This window comes from Mugil cephalus, chromosome 8, assembly GCF_022458985.1.
Source record: "Mugil cephalus isolate CIBA_MC_2020 chromosome 8, CIBA_Mcephalus_1.1, whole genome shotgun sequence".
Lineage (NCBI taxonomy): Eukaryota > Metazoa > Chordata > Actinopteri > Mugiliformes > Mugilidae > Mugil > Mugil cephalus.
Genome location: NC_061777.1, coordinates 8888610 through 8907195, shown reverse-complemented (window position 1 = coordinate 8907195; position 18586 = coordinate 8888610). Strand labels below are relative to the sequence as shown.

The 18586-nt window shown below is 42.9% G+C and overlaps 1 protein-coding gene across 4 annotated transcripts in view; it reads right to left on the bottom strand.

Annotated features, from left to right (window-relative positions):
- Positions 1 to 1655: 1655 nt before the first annotated feature.
- Positions 1656 to 18586, bottom strand: part of sh2b3 (SH2B adaptor protein 3) — a 48905-nt gene continuing 31974 nt past the window's right edge. For all 4 annotated transcript variants that reach the window (XM_047591301.1, XM_047591302.1, XM_047591303.1 and 1 more), the window contains exons 3-8: positions 11170 to 11271; positions 10798 to 10886; positions 8014 to 8105; positions 6897 to 7111; positions 6439 to 6616; positions 1656 to 5590 (exon numbers count right to left, since the gene is read on the bottom strand). In XM_047591301.1, coding sequence (XP_047447257.1) covers positions 5145 to 5590; positions 6439 to 6616; positions 6897 to 7111; positions 8014 to 8105; positions 10798 to 10886; positions 11170 to 11271 — 1122 coding nt within the window. In that variant the 3' untranslated portion in view covers positions 1656 to 5144. The remainder of the gene's footprint in view (positions 5591 to 6438; positions 6617 to 6896; positions 7112 to 8013; positions 8106 to 10797; positions 10887 to 11169; positions 11272 to 18586) is intronic.

The window sequence follows — 18586 nt, the reverse complement described above, 5'->3', positions numbered from 1 at the left end:
ATTTTGTCTGCACCTTGTTATGAAAACAAATCTTCCAACTCTTAGACAGTATTAATCTTACTGTTTATTGCTGCTGCTATGTGCTGCGTTTGTTTCCAGACTCCATGACAGGTTTCTAACCAAAACTAAAAACAAGAATTGACAAGAAACTTCCTATGAACTAAAGTGGTTTTGAGAGCCCAGGGCACAGGAGAAACGTTATTTATGACATATAATGGCTGAGGTGATCAGATCCCACTTCTCACCTGACCCTTATGTAACTTTTAAGTTAAAACTTTTACTTTGTAGATAATATAAATAATTTAAAAAATGAGCAAAAAAATTTAAAAACAATAAAAAAGTTTTAAAAACTGAACGGAGTGATGTGCTTCAATTGTGTCGAGGACTTCTCGTGACTAACAGTGTTTGGCTACGTCACAAATACTGAAGGCTGCACCAGTTTGATCAGTGACACACACACACAAGGGAAAATGTCTAAGACGCGACTCTCCCATTCCACCTTGTCCCAGTGCTGCTGTGTTTGCCTATTCGTCACAGATCTGAGGACTGTGTAGTACCATGAACTCATCGTACTCGAGAAGCCAGTTTCAGATATTTCAGGTGCGGTGTGGTGGGTAATCAGGTTGGAAGTAGCCGTCGGACAAGAAAATGACCCGGGGAGGATGGATCCATGCTTTAACACTCCACTGGGTCACATATGGGGCAGCAGTAGCTTTTTGAACCAGTCAGAGCTCTGGACACGAGTTGTTTGAGAAAATGCTGCAGGCAATATGTAGATTTCATTGATAAATGAATTCAGGTGACACCAACAACTTTTTTTTTTTTTTAACTGTGTCCCAACTTTGATTACTCTAGTATAATACCACTTAGAGTGATTCTGATTGGCTTTCAAAAGAGACGAAGACTATGCATGAGCTCCAAAATATTCATGAACATGAATTCTCATTTTACTTGTTTTTTTTGCAAAAGGCTGGAATGATGAGAGATTAAACCAAATTCTGACTCCTGACATGAGTGGCTCTGCATACCTCATTTGGAACAAATATGAGTTATCGTTGCTCCATATGTACGTTAGTCCAGCTTCATACCATCCTCTGTAAACCCTAGAGAAGTTTGTCCAAATCCCAGGAACAGTCCAGCACCAACATTTGCAGTTACCTCAGACTGTGTGTTTAGAGTACAGCTGATGTTTTGAGTTCAGAAAAGTAGAAAATTGCACGTCTCATCGGCCCTGTATACCATTTACAGTCAGAGGCTGTAGTGTATCTGCAGTCACATGCATTTAAACTGTTTTTCTGTCATTTAAACCTAGTAACAATCGCTTTTATATTTTTTAATCACATTCTTAGTGACTCAGAAATTACATTTAGATAATATTTTAAAGCATTTATTGCTTTAAACTGTTTAGTTTGGGTAAAATGTCTTATTCTCAGTTTTTATTCTGGTTCAAATTGGACAGGAGCGCGGTGGTGGTGGCTAACCGTGACAGCTAGTAACTATCAGTAAAGCAACAACACAGGTCTCTGAACTCTTCCTTTAATCTTCCACTCTGCAGATGAACCTAAGGCACCAAGTACTGCTCCTCTTCTGACCCGCTACAGTAAAAAGAGAAAACATACCACACAGAAAAGAATAAGAACAGTCTGGAGTCTTTCTTTTTCTTTGGTTATTTATTGTAAAAAAAAAAAAAAAAAAGTCAAATATACAGTTGGTATATATTTAATATAATTTAGATGATTATAACTGAAAAGGAAGGCAAACACGATGACAGGTTTTAAAAGCTGTTGTGGGTTTTTTTTATAGTTGGCTGTGACGTTTGGTCGAACTGGAATGTTTACAGTGCTAAGTTAACAAACAGGATGAACAGTATTGAGAACACATTACATTCATCAACTGGACATTTTTTATTCATTCATTTATTTATTTTTTTTAAAAAAAGAGAGGGGGAAGTGGGGGCGGGCTGAAGGCCTTTGTGGAGTGCATGTGGAGGAATTAAAGACACCTGAGGTACACGGCGATCTTCTTTAGCATTAACTCGATTCGTGTAAGTAAAAAGCTGCGAAGCGAATGAAGCAGTAGCCCCGGGTTTTAAACGCAAAAGCGACGCTTTTCTTGGGAACATTTATTCCTTCAGCCTATGAGCCGGCGCAGGGGCGCTGGATTCATGCGTGAGAAGCCTCTGATCGCTCCCGCTGTGAAGCGCGGGGCGTCTCGCAGATATTGCACTACACACATTCACACCCTGAGCTTTTCCAAGACGGGAAACGCAACAGCAGCTTTCTGGCAAAAGGCACAGTCATTCTCCCAAGATGAAGGATCAGCAAAGAGATATTCAGAGGAGTCGCGGCTACACTACCGTTGCTTTCCCTTTGCAGAAACAGAGAAGTGATGAGGAGGTGGGAGGGGGGGTTTGTTTAGACTCGGGCACATTAAAAGGCAGGAAGACCAACCGTACTTTTGCCAAAAACATCCTTGTTTTTGTTCCCCTTAAAAGATGTCAGTCTTGATGATACGTTAAAGAGAACGACACAACCATTGTTAAAAAAAAAAAAAAACTAAAATGACAATTAAAAAAAAATAATAATAATAAAAAATGTTCCTGTGGTAGACACAGCTGACTTGTTATTGTGTAATAAGCAGAGTAAACTCTGGAGGAAATCCAGTCGCCTTTTGTTTTTCTAAGCAGAGGTTTACTGAAGCTTAATCTAAAGATCATCTGCTGAAGTTAGTGTTAAAGCAAAGTTAGAAGACAGACAAGTCCTAGCACACTGTTTCCCAAATGGCGTTCGGCTGCTAATGAAGCTTCAGTTACTGGAAAATAAAAAAAAAAAAAAAAGAAAAAAAGAAAGAAAAAATTACAGAGAATTTGACATTTAATCTTAGGTGCGACGTCCAAACTACTGCTTTTATGTCAACAAGTGGCTGCTTCTCACATGTTGTGTTTTCTGTAAGGAGGGACGAGGTTCACATCAGAGCGGCTTCAAATCAGCTCTTTTTTTTTTTAAGGGGCTTTGGTAAAGGCTTTGTTTTTTTTTTTGGTTTTCGGATGCAATCATCTTAACCTTCTAGTCACACCTGAGTTAACATCTGTCGTAGCCAGCGTGGCTTTAAACTGGCTCAACGTCTGAGTCTAATCACCGGTGCTTCACATTTAGACACTTTCAAAGCCTTTTCCTCACAAAGACGCTCTATTTTTTTTAAAAATAAAAATAAATGACATAGTGTAGAAACATTTTGTTTCACAGCTCTTCCTTGGTTTTTAGCTGCGGTGGCGCAGTTATACAGAAAATACTATGAAAACTAATTAATGCTATGCGTGTAGAAAGTAGAGGCGGGAACGCGGTACGACTCCCGGGATCAATATTGGTCTGAAACGGGGAATGAGACGTGTAAATATGAAAAAAACGAGGAGCTGCACCGCGTCACCGTCCTACTTTTAAAAGAGCCCTTTGAGGGTTTGGTGCTAGATGGTCAAACCGTGGCAAAACTGGGTGTGGAAAATATCGTTTTGAGCCTGGCTTGAAGCGTCCAGCGCTGTGACCCTCATGTTTAGTTTAGAGAATCCCCCCGCCCTCCCAAATAAAAAAAAAAAAAAAAAAGACAGAAAAGATAAATGATTCAGACTGTGTCAAATGCCCGGCTTTGATTCATTTCCTGTCTACGTGGAGCCGTTCCCACTCTCACGGTCTTTGGAGTGAAGCTGTTCAAGTTTCTCGCTCGAATTGTGGATTTTTTTTTTTTTTCCCCCCACACAAAATGAAACTAAACGTCTCATGTTGGTGAATCACTTTTAGCCACAAAATCATTCTTTCATTTTAAGTGGAAGTAAGTTTTGGTTTGATGCTGGTTTCACTGTGAGTTAAACACTTGATTGCTTGAATTAAAATGAATAATTAAAAGGATGAAGCCTCAGACTGTCTGTTATTAAGTTAGTGGCAATTAATACCTCTTAAAAAATAACTTAAAAAGAATCAGGAGGGTGATATTTTTATCCATATATCGTTTTATAATATTATATTATAAGACTTTATTGTGATTTTGTGGCAGAAATGATTTCCGTGAGGCCGCCTTTTTGTGCACTAACGTCTTTGGTGCTTGAAATTCAACACGCGACGGTGCGAAGACACTCGACGGTGATGTTAGGAAAGTCCTGGGATTCACACGGGCTGAGATGAACAAAAAAAAAAAAAAAAAAAAAACACATGCAGCTGAGCCTCTGAGCTTCACTTTCACTCGTCTCACGTACACCTCACACCATAAACTTAGCTTTAGATGAAACAGTGCTGGTGAAAAGCTTTATCTTGAATCATTCCTGCGGCGCGTCAGCGAAGGTTTCGAAGGAGTGGAAGCAGTGCAGCTTCCCAACTATCTTTAACCAACTCCTCTCCTTTTTATTTTTATTTTTTTTATTATTATTATTATTATTTTTCTACAAAAGAATCTGTGTACTGTAAAAAAAAATACACATTGTTTCCAAAGTGCACTGAAGGCGACGTGCACTTAAAATACGTAATAATGCACAAGAGGAAGAATGACTAATATCATCGCACCCTATATCAGATCAGAGTGCTTTTGTCTTGTTGGGGGGGTTCACACCACGCTGGTGTGAAGACTGAATGTCTTAAATATTTGAAAGGAGCCTTCACTCAACCAGTTTTTGCAGGCAGTGCTTTCCCAACAGTTCAGATGCTAATGAAACCAAACGCACCTCTATACGACTTCCCTGGAGGTTTAACATTGTAAAATAATGTTTCTCTGCCCGGGGGGCTCGAGGACAGTTACTCACGTGACTCTCCGTCCCTCGCACAGAACCTCAACATCAATTAAAAAAAAAAAAAAAAAAAAAAAAAAAGGAGAATAATCATAGTCAACGCTGCTATAAAACTACTAATACATTCACTGTGGACACTCTGGATGGAGGCTGTGAGGGTCCGACGCCGGGAAACACACACCCAGCGTCGGACGTGGCGAGTGTGTGTATATGTTCTGACACGTTCGTCAGACAAAGACTTGTCGGCCTCAAGTTCGTGAGTCTGCTGTGTCTGTGGGATGTGTGCAGGTGACTGTCTGTCTGTCTGTCTTGTTTGTCTGTTTGTCTGTCAGAGGTGATGGAGGAGGAGGATGGGGGGGTTTGTCTCAGTGGGTCAGAGCAACATGTACTGGTTGTCTATGGCCCGCTTGCGACCCCGGTCAGGCTCAAGCTCGTAGTCCGAGTCCCGCTGAGGGATGATGGGAGGGTGGGAGGTGGGCTGACGGAGCGCGGGCCTCCTCCCCACGGACTCGCTCCGACGCAGAGAGGGCGGGACCGAGGGAGCGGGGTCACGGACCGAGTTGCCGCGAGTGGGCGGGTGGTTTCCCAGCTGTGAAGCGGAGCTGGGACTGGGAGTGTTGGCGGTGGTGGCGGTGTTGGTGGTGGGGGGGCTGCCGAGGATGCTGCCGCTGGCGGTGCTGGTGCTGGTGCTGGTGCTGGTGGCGGAGCAGGAGGAGCGGGGCTGACTGGAGCTGCGGGCCAGGCTGCAGTGAGCCAAGCTGGGCTCAGAGCTCCACCGGTGGAGGGAGAAGGGGACGAGGAGAGCGCCTGAGAGCTGACCTGGGGACGAATGAGGGAGAGGAGGTCTCTGGTGACTGAGAGTAAAATACACTTACACACATCTGAAACTGCAACAACTTCTTAATTAAAAAAAAAAAACAAAAAAAAAAATGGTTAAAAATAAATCAGACATGTACTCACAAACAGTTTTCCTAATATGATGCAGACTCTGTGGTTCTTGTTTTGTTTGTTTTGACATCGTCTGTGTCTGGCTCTGTAATTGTCTATTATATGATTGTTGTTTTAAAAAGTCTTCTCTGTCTGTGTTGTGTACCTGCCCTGGGGCTACGGCTGAAAATTAGCATTTTGTGCTAAGTCCGGCGCATTCACACTGATGACTAACGCATCAATGTTGATGAATGCGCATTGTCGCAATTCAACACACTAATAATAATAATAACATATCACCATTATATGGTAATATAATATCGGCTGAGGTGTGAAAACATGTCTCATGCCAAAAAAACTGAAGGAAACTTTAAAATGAATATTCAAAATGTCAGTTCACAAAGTTCCTGATTACAATGTGACCTGGAACAAAACGTTTTCTGCAGACTGTGCAGTTATAAAAACACATGGTTTCAGTATTTCTTACTTTCAAAATTAAGTGTCCACCCTGTGACATGTTAAAAAATAGAAAATAGTTTCAACAAAGACTCAACTTCCCCATTTTTTTTTTTGAATTGATATAAAACCATCTAGCTTTTCACAAACAACAAACTGAAACAAACAAAATGAATTTGAAAGTGCAGATGCAAAAATCAAAGGTCCACGATCACTGCAAAAAAATTCCGATTATTATTTTCTATTTCTGGTTGACGGAGACGCATCAGCAACGAGAGTCTCACCCTGTGACGGAGGGCTGGAGCCGGCCACCACGAAGCTGGACAGGGTCACGGCGCCGGCGGCTCCGCACTCCAGCGGGATGGGGAAGAGGCGGAAGTGGCCGAGCATCTCCATCACGGAGCGGAAGCGGAGGTGCTGCACTCTGCACTGACCCCACTCCGTCAGAGAGAGGCGCAGGTGCTGCGGAGGAGACAGGACGCAAGACTGTGAGGTCATAGTCAGATTTAGAGATTTCCAGTAAGAGCTGAGCTGTGCGCACTTCTCCTCCTAACCGCGGTGGTCAGCGGTCGCACTTGGTCGTCTGTGGCTGTTCCCATCAGCAGCTTCCTCATTTAAATAATTACCGCTGTTCTCGTGAAATGAGGTTGACGCCAGTTCGACAAATTCAGATGAAAAGACGAAGATTGCGGCTTCGGAAAATTAGCATTCGGCCACATTACGTACTTGCGGACGTGTTTACCTTTGCTTTCCCTTGGTAGTTGAAGGTGAGGACGTAGTCTCCCCTGCGCGTCTCGCTCTGCCGGACCAGAAACACCCCGTGTCCCTCCGGTCCAGAGCTCTGAACTAAGTAGGCTGCTTTGACGCGAGAGATGGGCCCATGGAACCAGGGGTAGGACAACAGGAAGTGATCTGTCTTCTGCGTGACCTGCTCCGGAGGCGTGAATGTGGTGGGACCTGGAGGGATGAAGCTGTCGTTAACTCTCTAAAACATAAAAAAATGTAAAGCTGCCTGGACTAAGCAGTATTTGGATTTATTTTTATATTCTGGCAATGATTCTAGCAATTGTTTCCACCTCACTGCTCAGTTTTTAGATTCCAGATGTCAAACTAAGCTCGAAAAAGCCACGTGACAAGCCGGCGATTATATGTGGAGCTGTTTGCAGCTAAAGATAAAAAGATGTGGTGGAAACCGAAAACAGAGCTAAAAGAGGAGCGAGAATGTTACTCCATAACATTGACTGTATGTACTATGGACGAACCCATCGTGATGTCACCGGTTGGGTTCTGAACCTCGAAAATGAAGCCTGAAGTGGGTCCACACTCGGATACTCCAAATATGTAATAATGGGGCGGAGCTAAAGCAGCTTGGACCCGCCCACCTAAATCTCCGCTACCTGTTAGCTCATGCTACCACCAGTCACAAGGCAGGAAGCCCCTTAATTATGCAGAATTTTTAACATTAATAAAAACATAAACTAATGAGTGAAAAAAATTTAACCCCCGTACAGTTGTCACGAGTGAGTGAAATAAACCATTAAGACAAAAATCGTTTTTTTGTACCAGGCTGTAAACATGTTTAATATTGCTGTAAAGTTGGGCTCAGACCTGGAAGGTGCCACCTGCTCCATACTGGTGTGTGAATGGGAGCGCTAGGTGATACTAGTTTTGTATACAGCTGCTCCAAATTGTTTTCAATAACACATCTAGTTTATTAATGGTGACGGTCAAAGCAAAAATCAGACCGTATTTATATTTGTAACATAGAGGATTAGCTGAGCCACGATTTAGCATTAATTTATGAAATAACATGTTTTGGCTGTGACCCAGGAGTAACGTCCCCTCATCCCACTACTCACTCTGACTTCCTGACTCTAAGCTCCCTCTGTGATTGGCTGTCGCGGAGCTGTCAACTGGTGAGGGGAGGGGCTCCAAGTCCACGCTGCCTGACCTGAAGGACAAGAGGTAGGTTCAGATTAGACACACGGACACTGATCACATCATCCACGAGACGAGTGTGTTACCTTAATAACGGTGTCAGTTCAGTCATTTACTCTTTATTCAGTACAGGAACAACACACATGCATGTATTTAAAGATTGTATTTGAATGCAGATGATGTTTTTCAGGGACACTGAAGACTATTTAACACTGTTCTGTATTGCAGAATGCAAATTATTAATTGTTACAAAGTATTACAGGGTATTTATGAGACATTGTGTTAACGTTGTGATTCAAAGAAAAGCAAAAAGCTCTTTTTATGGCTTTTATTATCTTTAAGAGAAGGCTGGGTTTGGCATTTTTCTTACCACGGAGCTGGAGAACAAATAATGCTGCATTATACAAGTGTGTGTGTGTTTGTGTGTCTCTCTGTGTGCATGTGTGTGTGTGTGCTGGTGGGTCTAAAGTCTAGAGAACACGGAGGAAGCAGCCGGCTGCAGGAACACAAAAGCGCGGAGCACAGAAAGGAAGTGAATGCAGTTCATTAGTTCAAATCTGAACCGAGACTTGTTGAAACACGAACACAGACGTTCAGACGGTATGTGTGCCTACAGATGAGAAAGGGAAGGTTAAAGAGGGAAGCCGGAACCAATCCCGCTCAAATGCTGACTTGAGTTTGCGGAGCTCTGAATAACAGGAAGCCAAGTCTCCTCTCTCTCCTCTCTCCTCACTGTGAGTGTTTTTGTTCTTCCCTCTCTGCCACAATCATCTTGGGTTTTTTTTTTATTCCCACTAGGTGAGGACGTTTCTGGCAGTCAGCAAAGCTCCAAGGATAAACGTTAAGGCCTCGGTGTGTTTGAAGCAAACTACACCTTCCATGTCTGACCACATGTAAAGAGAGGAGTGTTTATATGGCGCTCACTGCCCCCCCCCCCTCCTCCCGTGCTTTTGTGCGGGCCTTTGTAGTCTTGGTGTGCAATAGCGGGAAAAGCACAGGTGTTACTAATAGCATACAGGAAGGCTCTATTCTGGTTAAGTGACGCTGAGTCAGTTCGCATGAAATCCAGACACAAAAGTAGACTGACTGACAGAAAGTTATAATTTTTGAGCTTTTCTGGGCATCATGTATGTTGTCATGCGTAAGAAAAAGTTGACAGGGATGTAATTCTGTTCACACGTCCCTTTGAGACGTCACCCATGATGCCTGAACGGCTAATTTTAAAAAAATGTGCAAATAGTTGACGTGTAAGTGGAGTCAAGACAGAACATGAGGCCACACACCTGTCACTCAAAGCACCTTTCCTTAACTCGTGCACAACTTTAAGCCTTTACATAATTTAAACAGGTGAGTTGTAGTAAGGCTGACGTCTATGCAGTTGTCATAAATGAGGGAATTAGCGATAGAGACCAAAACTGTGCTTGTACCAGACACATGTAATCATGTGTATTTCTAGCCCTATAGTTGGACCTTTTAACGTGGAAGGTGTTTGGAAGTTGATGCAAATTCAGAGGCAGCCTCAGGTGGCCGTTTTGAGGAGCTGTTTTGGGTACGTTTGTCTTGGCCCCGGAGGTTGTTGCTTAGTCTGAAGACAGCTTTGCACAATCTGACATGTACCTTTTTTTTTTTTTTTTTTTTGACACATCCTGAAGTACCCACAGGCAGAATTGGGAAGGAAATATTAATAACTGGCATGCAGTGATGTTTTCATTTTAAATCTGGAGATATTTATTTTGAACTTGAGTGACGGTCCTAGTTTGAGTTCAGAATAAATCAGTGTTTTTTTTTTGTTGTTTTTTTTGTTTTTAGAGAGAGTGCATATGTGTGTGTGTGTGATTCCAGACATCTGCAGAAATGAAAAAGGTCCTGAGATTCTCCGAGTCTCAGCCCTCCCCCACATTTCCTTTCACAGTGGAGCGCACACACACTCGGACGCATACACACAGTGAATCCATTTATCATGTTGAAACAAGAGGCAGAAAATTCATGTAAGTTGTGTTACCGTACGAATCAATCCCTTGAATGTTGCTCAACGCGGAGTATTGGTAAATCTTGAGCACCTATATCCTTAAAGTCCTTTCGAGAAGCAACCACTAATTGTGCTTTTGATCCATTGAAGAAAAGTTATCCAGACCCTCCTGCTTTACTGGCACAGGTTTAAAACTACATGTACTGCCGCTCTCCCTCCACACTAGACACTCAATGTTTAGGGTAAATACCAAGAAGGCTGATGAGTGTGATGATTGAAAGATTTCTTGGCAAAGTCCAAATATAAGCTCACACCTGCCTCTCTCTGAAGAAACCCTAAAGCAAACGAATGCATGGACAAACTTACACGGCAGAAATCTGCAAAGCTCTGCACACACACACACACACACACACACACACACACACACACTGTACATATACACAGAGCAATATCCTGCTAGCGCAAGTAAACATCCAGCAAAGCCACAAACTAAAAACAGCCAGGTGTTAAATATTTCCACTGAGGATGTCAGAAGGGAAAAAGCTGCGTAAGGCGCAAGACACGGAGACGGACGACTGCTGTTACAAACTGTCCTTGTTAAATAAACACGGGACTAACTCACTGGTCGTGACGCTTTTCGATCACGACACTAATGAAAGTTTAGCAGCCAACGACCGACTCAAACGTGAAAGTAAAACACTCGTGCTCGGCTGCCGTTCTGGACGTTGTTGCTCACCTGTTGCTGATACATTCCTTGAGCTCCGTCGTCCAGGAGCTGACCTGCTGGTCATTGTCCGTTTCAAAAATCAGACTACCTCGACTAACCTGCAGAAACATAGAAATGATTATTTATTCTAATGACAATGATCAGGGTTTGACATCATTATCATTATAGCAGAAAGTGTGATGGTAATGCATATTATAAATACATATCATAGTATTTTTTGAAGTTTTTTTTTGCAATCCAGTTGCCTATGTCTGTTACAAAGGGGCATTTCTTCAAACATGGTAGAAGACAGTAACATTAAAAGCCTATTTCTTTTTTTAACATAACAAACTGAAAAGAGATTTGGGTGGAATATGGATTAAGCCGAAAGCTCAGACACACCTTTAGAACAAATGTGTTTAAGTTGTCGGGCATTTCCAGACGATTACAACGACGGACTTCTTGGATATCTGAGCAGTGAGTCGTCAGCTTGGGACTGGAGGCCTGGAAAACACAATGAAGACGTCATTACTGTCAGGAAGTTCACCCACTGCCATAAAAAGCGGAGTAACAGAAACAAGAAAGTAGAGCACAAGCGTCGTGTGCTGACAGCTCAGAAATAAGTGCACACTTTACATACGAGCATGTGAATATTCTGTGTGTGTCAACTTTTGAAAGTAGAGCACGACAGGACAACTTCACATTCAGAGGAAGTTAAATGAGATACGAGGGGCACAGCGTGACCTCCTGTCGCTCTGGTTTACTACGCGGGTGAACCTGAAACGCAGCTGGACCCGAAGGATGACGGGAGTGTGTGAGCGTCCGAGCACTCAAGCTAATCGCATGTCATTAAGATGGAGGCGGAGGGCCTCCTGAAACCTCCGCTAACGGAGCCACCGGCGTAAACACGCCCACAGATGGATGAATTGTTCAGCCATGTGCACAGGCCTGTGGTATGTCGGGTCAGAAGTCGTCTGTGAAACGAAGCCGGGGAGGCAGCAGAGAGACTCATGTGGAGGAAGACTGTTATCGATGTTACGTTATGACACCTGATAACGTCAAAGAGTAGTCAGGCATGAGGATGGAAACGGCTCCTCTTCCACACTTGTACACCGATCCGGCATAACATTATGACCACCTTCCTAATAGTGTGTAGGTCTCTCTTGTGCCTCCAAACCAGTTGTGACTCATCAGAGGATGGACATGGGTCTTCTGAGGGTGTCCTATGGCGTCTGGAAACAGGATGTCGTTAGTGGGTTGAGGGGAGGGGCCTTCTCTGTGAATCAGGCTTTTTCAAGTGCATCCCACTGATATTTAATCAGTTTGGGATTCATTTTTTAGTCGTTTCTAAACAACTTTTGCGTGTGCAACTCTGTCAGGCTGCACCCTGCCATCATGGGGTGTCATTGCTATGGGGTGGGGGTGTCTGGTCGGGTCTAGGTGTCTACGTGTCTAAGTAACATCCACATGAATGCCAGGTCCGAACGTTTTTTCCCAGCAGAACATTGCATTGTCACAAGATCAACGTCATTTTGCTTCCCCTCCGTCGGTGGTCATAATGTTATGACTGATCGGCGTACGTTTACATGGATCAAGAAGTGAAACTACGAAACGAACCTGTGTCACAGCATTTCTCCTAAACAATGACATAAAATGGAAATTTCTGCGTAATTCTCCAAAAATAGGAGAACAAAAAAATTCTTAAAAAATGGAGGATTTTACAAAGTGGCACTTTCAATTTGACTTACTACCGCAAACAATAACAATTACCATCAACGAGCCCAGGACGGAGTCCCCTGAAAATGAACGTATTTTAGGTACCAACGATTACAGCGACTCCCAAACGAACACAGTGGAAGCCAACAAGATGAAACCCAGTGGGACGAACACATGCCAGAGAGCAGAACAAAGAGAAAGAAAAGTGGTGGTGGTGGGGAGGGACGAGGGGCCTTGGAGAGCAGAAGCGGCAAAAGGAAATAGACGAGACGGTGAAAGGCATGGTGTTGGGTGGTGGTGGTGGTGGAGGAGGAGGAGGAGGGGTGGGGTTGGGACGGGTGGAGAGCAGGGAGGATGGATTCCAGGGCTTTGTTCACCGGATGAATCTGAGTCTATGTGACAGTGTGAGAGCCTGAGGAATGTCTATGTTAATCCTACACACACATACACACACACACACACACACACACATACACACAAAAGCATAGATTTACCCCCCTGCCTTTCACAACTCTCAGTTCTCTGCGTTTCAACCACAACGTCTAATATTATCATTAAGAAAAGAAAAAAGAAAACAAAAAAAAAAAAAAAAACACAATGACGCAGAGAGGAGAGGGATATGACTCATTTAGTGAGATCCGAGTCAGTGAACGAGGAACTGATGAAGAACAAACTCTCGCCAATTTGCTGCTACAGCCGAATCTTAGTCCTGAGGTGTTCGGAGAATAAAGTTTCAGCCACGTCAGATTAAACTGAAACTTGAACACTCAGGTTTTCTTATAACTCTCCACTGCAGAAAGACTGCGACAGGTAGAAATAAGATGAACACCACATAGAGAGAGTAAGGAACTAGTAGAAGAAAAATAATAATAATCTCGCCGACTGGATAATGGACTGGAAGAAAAAGTGGTTTAAAAATAGTGAAGCAACAGGTGAAGATAGATAAACGGGCCGTGAACGTGCAGTGAGTGATTACTTCTGGCCACTTGGGGGCAGCGGAAACAAGTTGCGAACGCGCCGACATGTCATCGTCACCTTTTATGTTGATCTTTCTGCCAAACAGCTGCTTATTGACACATCCATCAGTAATGGAGAAACATCATCGTTAATTTGGATCCGTGCTACATCCAGTTCTCACTGCTCTTTCGCTCTGATATTGGCCTCCACCGACTCCCGGGGGAAATATCTGGTTTATTAGCTGGTAAATGCTCCACTGTGCTCATCAGTCTGTCACTCACTGCGTGCGGCACAAGGGTTTTTAAACTGAAACCAGCTGCCTACTGCGGCCAAAAATGACAATATGAGAGAGGTTAGAGTCACGATGCAGGCTGACCACCTAAACAAAGAACTGAAATTTACTGTAAAGCTACACGGAGACATGGGTTTCTTATCAAACTTGAAGAGAGAACAAAATAAGTGCTGCATCTTAACCTGAATAAATGTGCGCGAGGTTTTGGGTTGTGACCCAGCCCACTGCGACCAGACAAACCAAGACATCTGACGACGTCACATCATTAGTGGTTTGTAGACATTTTAAAAGGCCACGCAATTCATCAGCAGCACAACGGGCATCATAATTTTAGCTGCAGCCCCATATAGTCGAAGCTTCACCGTCATAGCAAAACCGGATGTGCGACAGCTTAAAAGATCTGCTATTCTCACTCTATGTATGTGTGTGTCTGTGTGTGTGTAGGAGAGCATCTGAGTGACTCATTGAGAGGAATTTATTGTGAGAATGTGAATGGGTCTCTGAATAAGAGTTTCTTTGAGGAACCATATATGCTTGAGGAAGGAGGGGGGGTTAAGAAGAAGAAGAAGAAGGAGAAGAAGAAGAAGAAGAGGAAAAACAAGAGGAAGATGAAGAAAATAGTATAAAAAAAAAACATACAGCAGATGTCTCACCAGTTGAGCAACAACAACATAACAGGCTCGAATTCTGTGAATCAACTTCATCATGGGAGCAAGGTCAAGCTCGCAGCACATTTCCTAGTTCTGCAAACTGTAGTCTGTGTAATGCTCCCCCGAGGAAACGGACACACAAACACTGGACAGGCCTTTGCTCCTTTTTCTTCTCCCATATTCTAATACATGCACACAACCAGACCAACAAAAACCGGAGAGAAATGTGTGATGTGTTCTGACAGATCAAACGGAAAAGTCTCGTTAGTTTCATGAATGTGCAAGTGAGCGAAAAGAAATTAGCATAAAGGGATGTAAGATGACATACGCCCTCGACAAAGATATGAAAATTTATCCACCCACGACTTACCACGAAAAGAAGTGCAAAACTTACGCAGACTTCTGAAAAATGATGTGTTAAACAAATAAATATGATGCTGGAGACCAAACAAACATGCAAAACTACAGAAAAGACACGCAAAAGTGACTATAAAGGGCAAAACAACAACCATAACAACCGTATGAAGATGTAAAGCGACCACGAAGATGCACAAAATGACACGCGACACCATCACAAGGAGAAACGATGGAACACAAACATAAACAGGTGCAGAATTATGCAAAATGACTCGCCCCAAAAATGCAAAATAACTAAAGGGACACCAAAACAACACGCACAGAGAGGGGAAAAAAAAAAAAAAAAAAAAGAGAAGCGATGAAAAAACGGTGCAAAACAAGGCGCAAAAAAAACAAAAAAAAAAACATGTAGGAGGTGTCAAGGTTACAAAAAGCAGCTATTTCATATTACCTGGAAAACAAAGTTCTTAATTTGACATCAAATAAACTGTGTAACCTTTAAAAGCAATTAATAACTTTCATTTGCATCTGTAACGTGGGCTGTTTACAGGAGTAACTACACAACATGATACACTGCCATAAACAGAAGCTGGTGTTAAGACGTCCTCACCAACTACTGTCAAACTCAGACATGCAGCATGTTGCCGTGAGATTAAGTCTTCCAGCACACGGCAAAGCCCTGAGGGAAGCTTTCCGTTCACGTCTTAAATTACTGCTCATCTTCATCCCACCAGCTCACTGCATTGTTCGCCGGCAGACCTCAAAGTCCACGGCCCCGTCCCTCACCCCGCAACTACGGAGGCAGTGACAACACGGTGTCAACACAAGGTGACTGCCAGCTCCGCGCGCATCAATAATAATTTATTCAGGACCACATTTTAACATTTAATGTCTCCTTTAGGGAACGGACGCACAGGACACCGTGTCAAAATGCGGCCCCCTCGGTTAAATTATTGATGCGACCGGGGCGGAGCTGCGAGTGGAAACCTAGTTTAAACTGGATCACGGAGTCGGGAGAAAGACGCGACAGTTGTGTCGGACCAACAGGTCACCAACATCATAATCGTCGTCGTTGCAGTGACCGAACCTGTTCACTGAAACATTTCGCCGACGGCAGCACATCGTGGAAAACATTAGCGCTGTTTTGCTCTTGCTTTTATGACTCGGGATGGATTCAGGTTTTATCTGAATGCGCCGATCAGCCATAACATTATGACCACTGACTGAGGAGTAAGTAAATATTGGTCATCTTATGACAGCACAATGTTCTGCTGGAAACCTTTTGGACCTGGCATTCGTGTGGATGTTAGTGAGACATGTAGGACCCACCTAGACCAGACCAGACCTAAACCACCTCATAGCAATGACACTCCTTGATGGCAGCAGCCATCCCCAGCAGGATGCAGCCTGACGCAGACACAAACACACAAAAACGGTTAAGGAACAACTCATAAAAAACACGAAAAACAGCACAAGGTGTTGACCTGGCCACCCAATTCACTAGACCCCCCCCCAGACACCACTCAGAAGACCCACATTCGACCTGTTCAGACTCTTACTGAAGTCATATGATGCGTCTGAATGTAAATAAGACAATATTTACAGAAATATATTAAACACACAGTCGACGGTTTATTGCCGACAATATCCTCGTTTAACCTTCAGTGAATATGGGCCAATACTTTGAACACCGTCTCCACACATCCTTCATATTGACTGCTAATCTTCCATTTATCAAGCCGTTTTATTTTTTCCCTCTTTTCACTCCTCTCTTCTGTCCCACCTCCCTGTTTTTGGAGTTTTTTTCTGGCTACTGTTGCTCTGCGGGCTTTGGATCCTGTAAACTGTCTTAAGACTGTTTTGATTCAAACATAAATAAAACTGAAATTAAATTATTATTTCCCTTTCACAACGTTAGGAATCTCCACTAGAATATAATATATAATATTAAGTTCTGGATGTTTAAACACTGTTTGTAAGAACAGAAACAACGGCTTATATTTATTATGCAGACGGCAAAAGTCTTTTTTTTTTTTTTTTTTGCATTTATCAAGATAAAATGTCTAGTATTTATTGAGTGTGACAGCGAATGAGATAATTTTTTATTATCAGCACACAGAGTGTTTTTATACATTCCCTTGAGGCCTTGTGAAATTCTAATGTTCAATATTCACAGTACTTTGAGTTCTTTAGACTAAACTGATAAGAGACGACAGATTTAATGACAACAGCAGCATTTATTAGTGCCTTCATGAACAGCTTACAACAAATTAGCCGATCCTTTAGCTTTTCTGGCCACTCGAACTTCCTCCACCTTCATCTATATGAAATATTACACTGAAACATTTAGACCTTGCAGTGATTTCTTTCTTTTTTTTTTCAGTTTTCACTCCCGGTTCTTTTCAGATTGAGTCAACTTTCACTACTATGTCTCAACTTCAAACGCACACACACACGGATATTGTGAATATGAAACACAGATTTGTAACGGTGACAACACAGCCTACATTCTGGCTCGTGAAGTACTAAAAGCTTTTAAAATTAGATGTATTGTAATTAGTTTGGTCTCGTCTGTATTAATGAGTGAGTAAGTGATTATTATTGTCATAGTATGGGGATTTTTTTTTTACACTGCATTATAATTCAACATCTGCATTCTTTTGCACACATTTAATATTTCAAACTTTGCAACTACAACTTAAAAGTCATGTGGGATTAATGACAACTGACCAGACATCCTCTGTAATGTGACAATTCGTTTTAAGTCACTATAAGTAGAAGACACCTGGGTTTTGATGAGTTTTACCCCTGTTCCAAATAATCTAAAGAAATAAAAAATCATCAAAAGAAACACATAAGACACTGATGCCTGAAACAAACTGCGTCACACAGGTTTACACACTCACGGCGGCAGCCGTAAACAGTTGATGAAAGTAGCGCACAAACAAACAGCCACGGCAACAGACGCAACCATGCAACCTCTCACCCACACAGACACAAACACGTCTACAGTTCGAGCGCACACCCACACACACACATGCACACATACACATACACACACACACACACATGGGTGACACACAGGATGTTTGGAGTCCAAAAACGATCTTCCCAGGGTCCCTTTCTCAAGGCCGTCGCCACGGCAACTGACTGACACTCAACATTCCTTTATCCCTCCGAGGGTCACCGTAGCCAACGCTGTCCAGGGTGCATGCATATGTGTGTATATATATGTGTGTGTGTCAGTGTGTGTGTGTGTGTGTTCTGGACTGACCTTAAAATTCTGCAGGGTTAAACTGGCCTCTGGAGAAATTTTGTAAAAGTGTGCGTGCACGGTTTAACCTACACACACACACACACACACACACACACACACACACACACACACACACACACACACACACACACACACACACACACACACACACACACACACACACACACACACACACACACAACAGACATCTGAAAGACAGCGAGCACCACCCATCACAGAAGGACATGACCTAAAACACATCTGTCTGTACTTCCCCTGGTTTCAGGTTTGGGATCATTGATGCATTTCTTTTGTTGTTTTGCTTGCAGAGGATAACGAGCACGTCGCTGTTCGTCTTATCTTCAACGAATCCCACGCAAAGACCCTAAAGGAACAGTAAAACGATCCGTCTAACGGGTGATGTTTGTGTAGCCTCAAAGTCTCGTATGGATAATTCTCCTGTGACACGGCCGTCCAGAAGTTTCACAATATCACAATGAAGCAAAACTATTCAAGCTCCTCTAAATAAAAAATGGTTTATTTAAATCTTCCCTAAAAATAAAGGACCTTGGTTGAGTGGCACACACACAC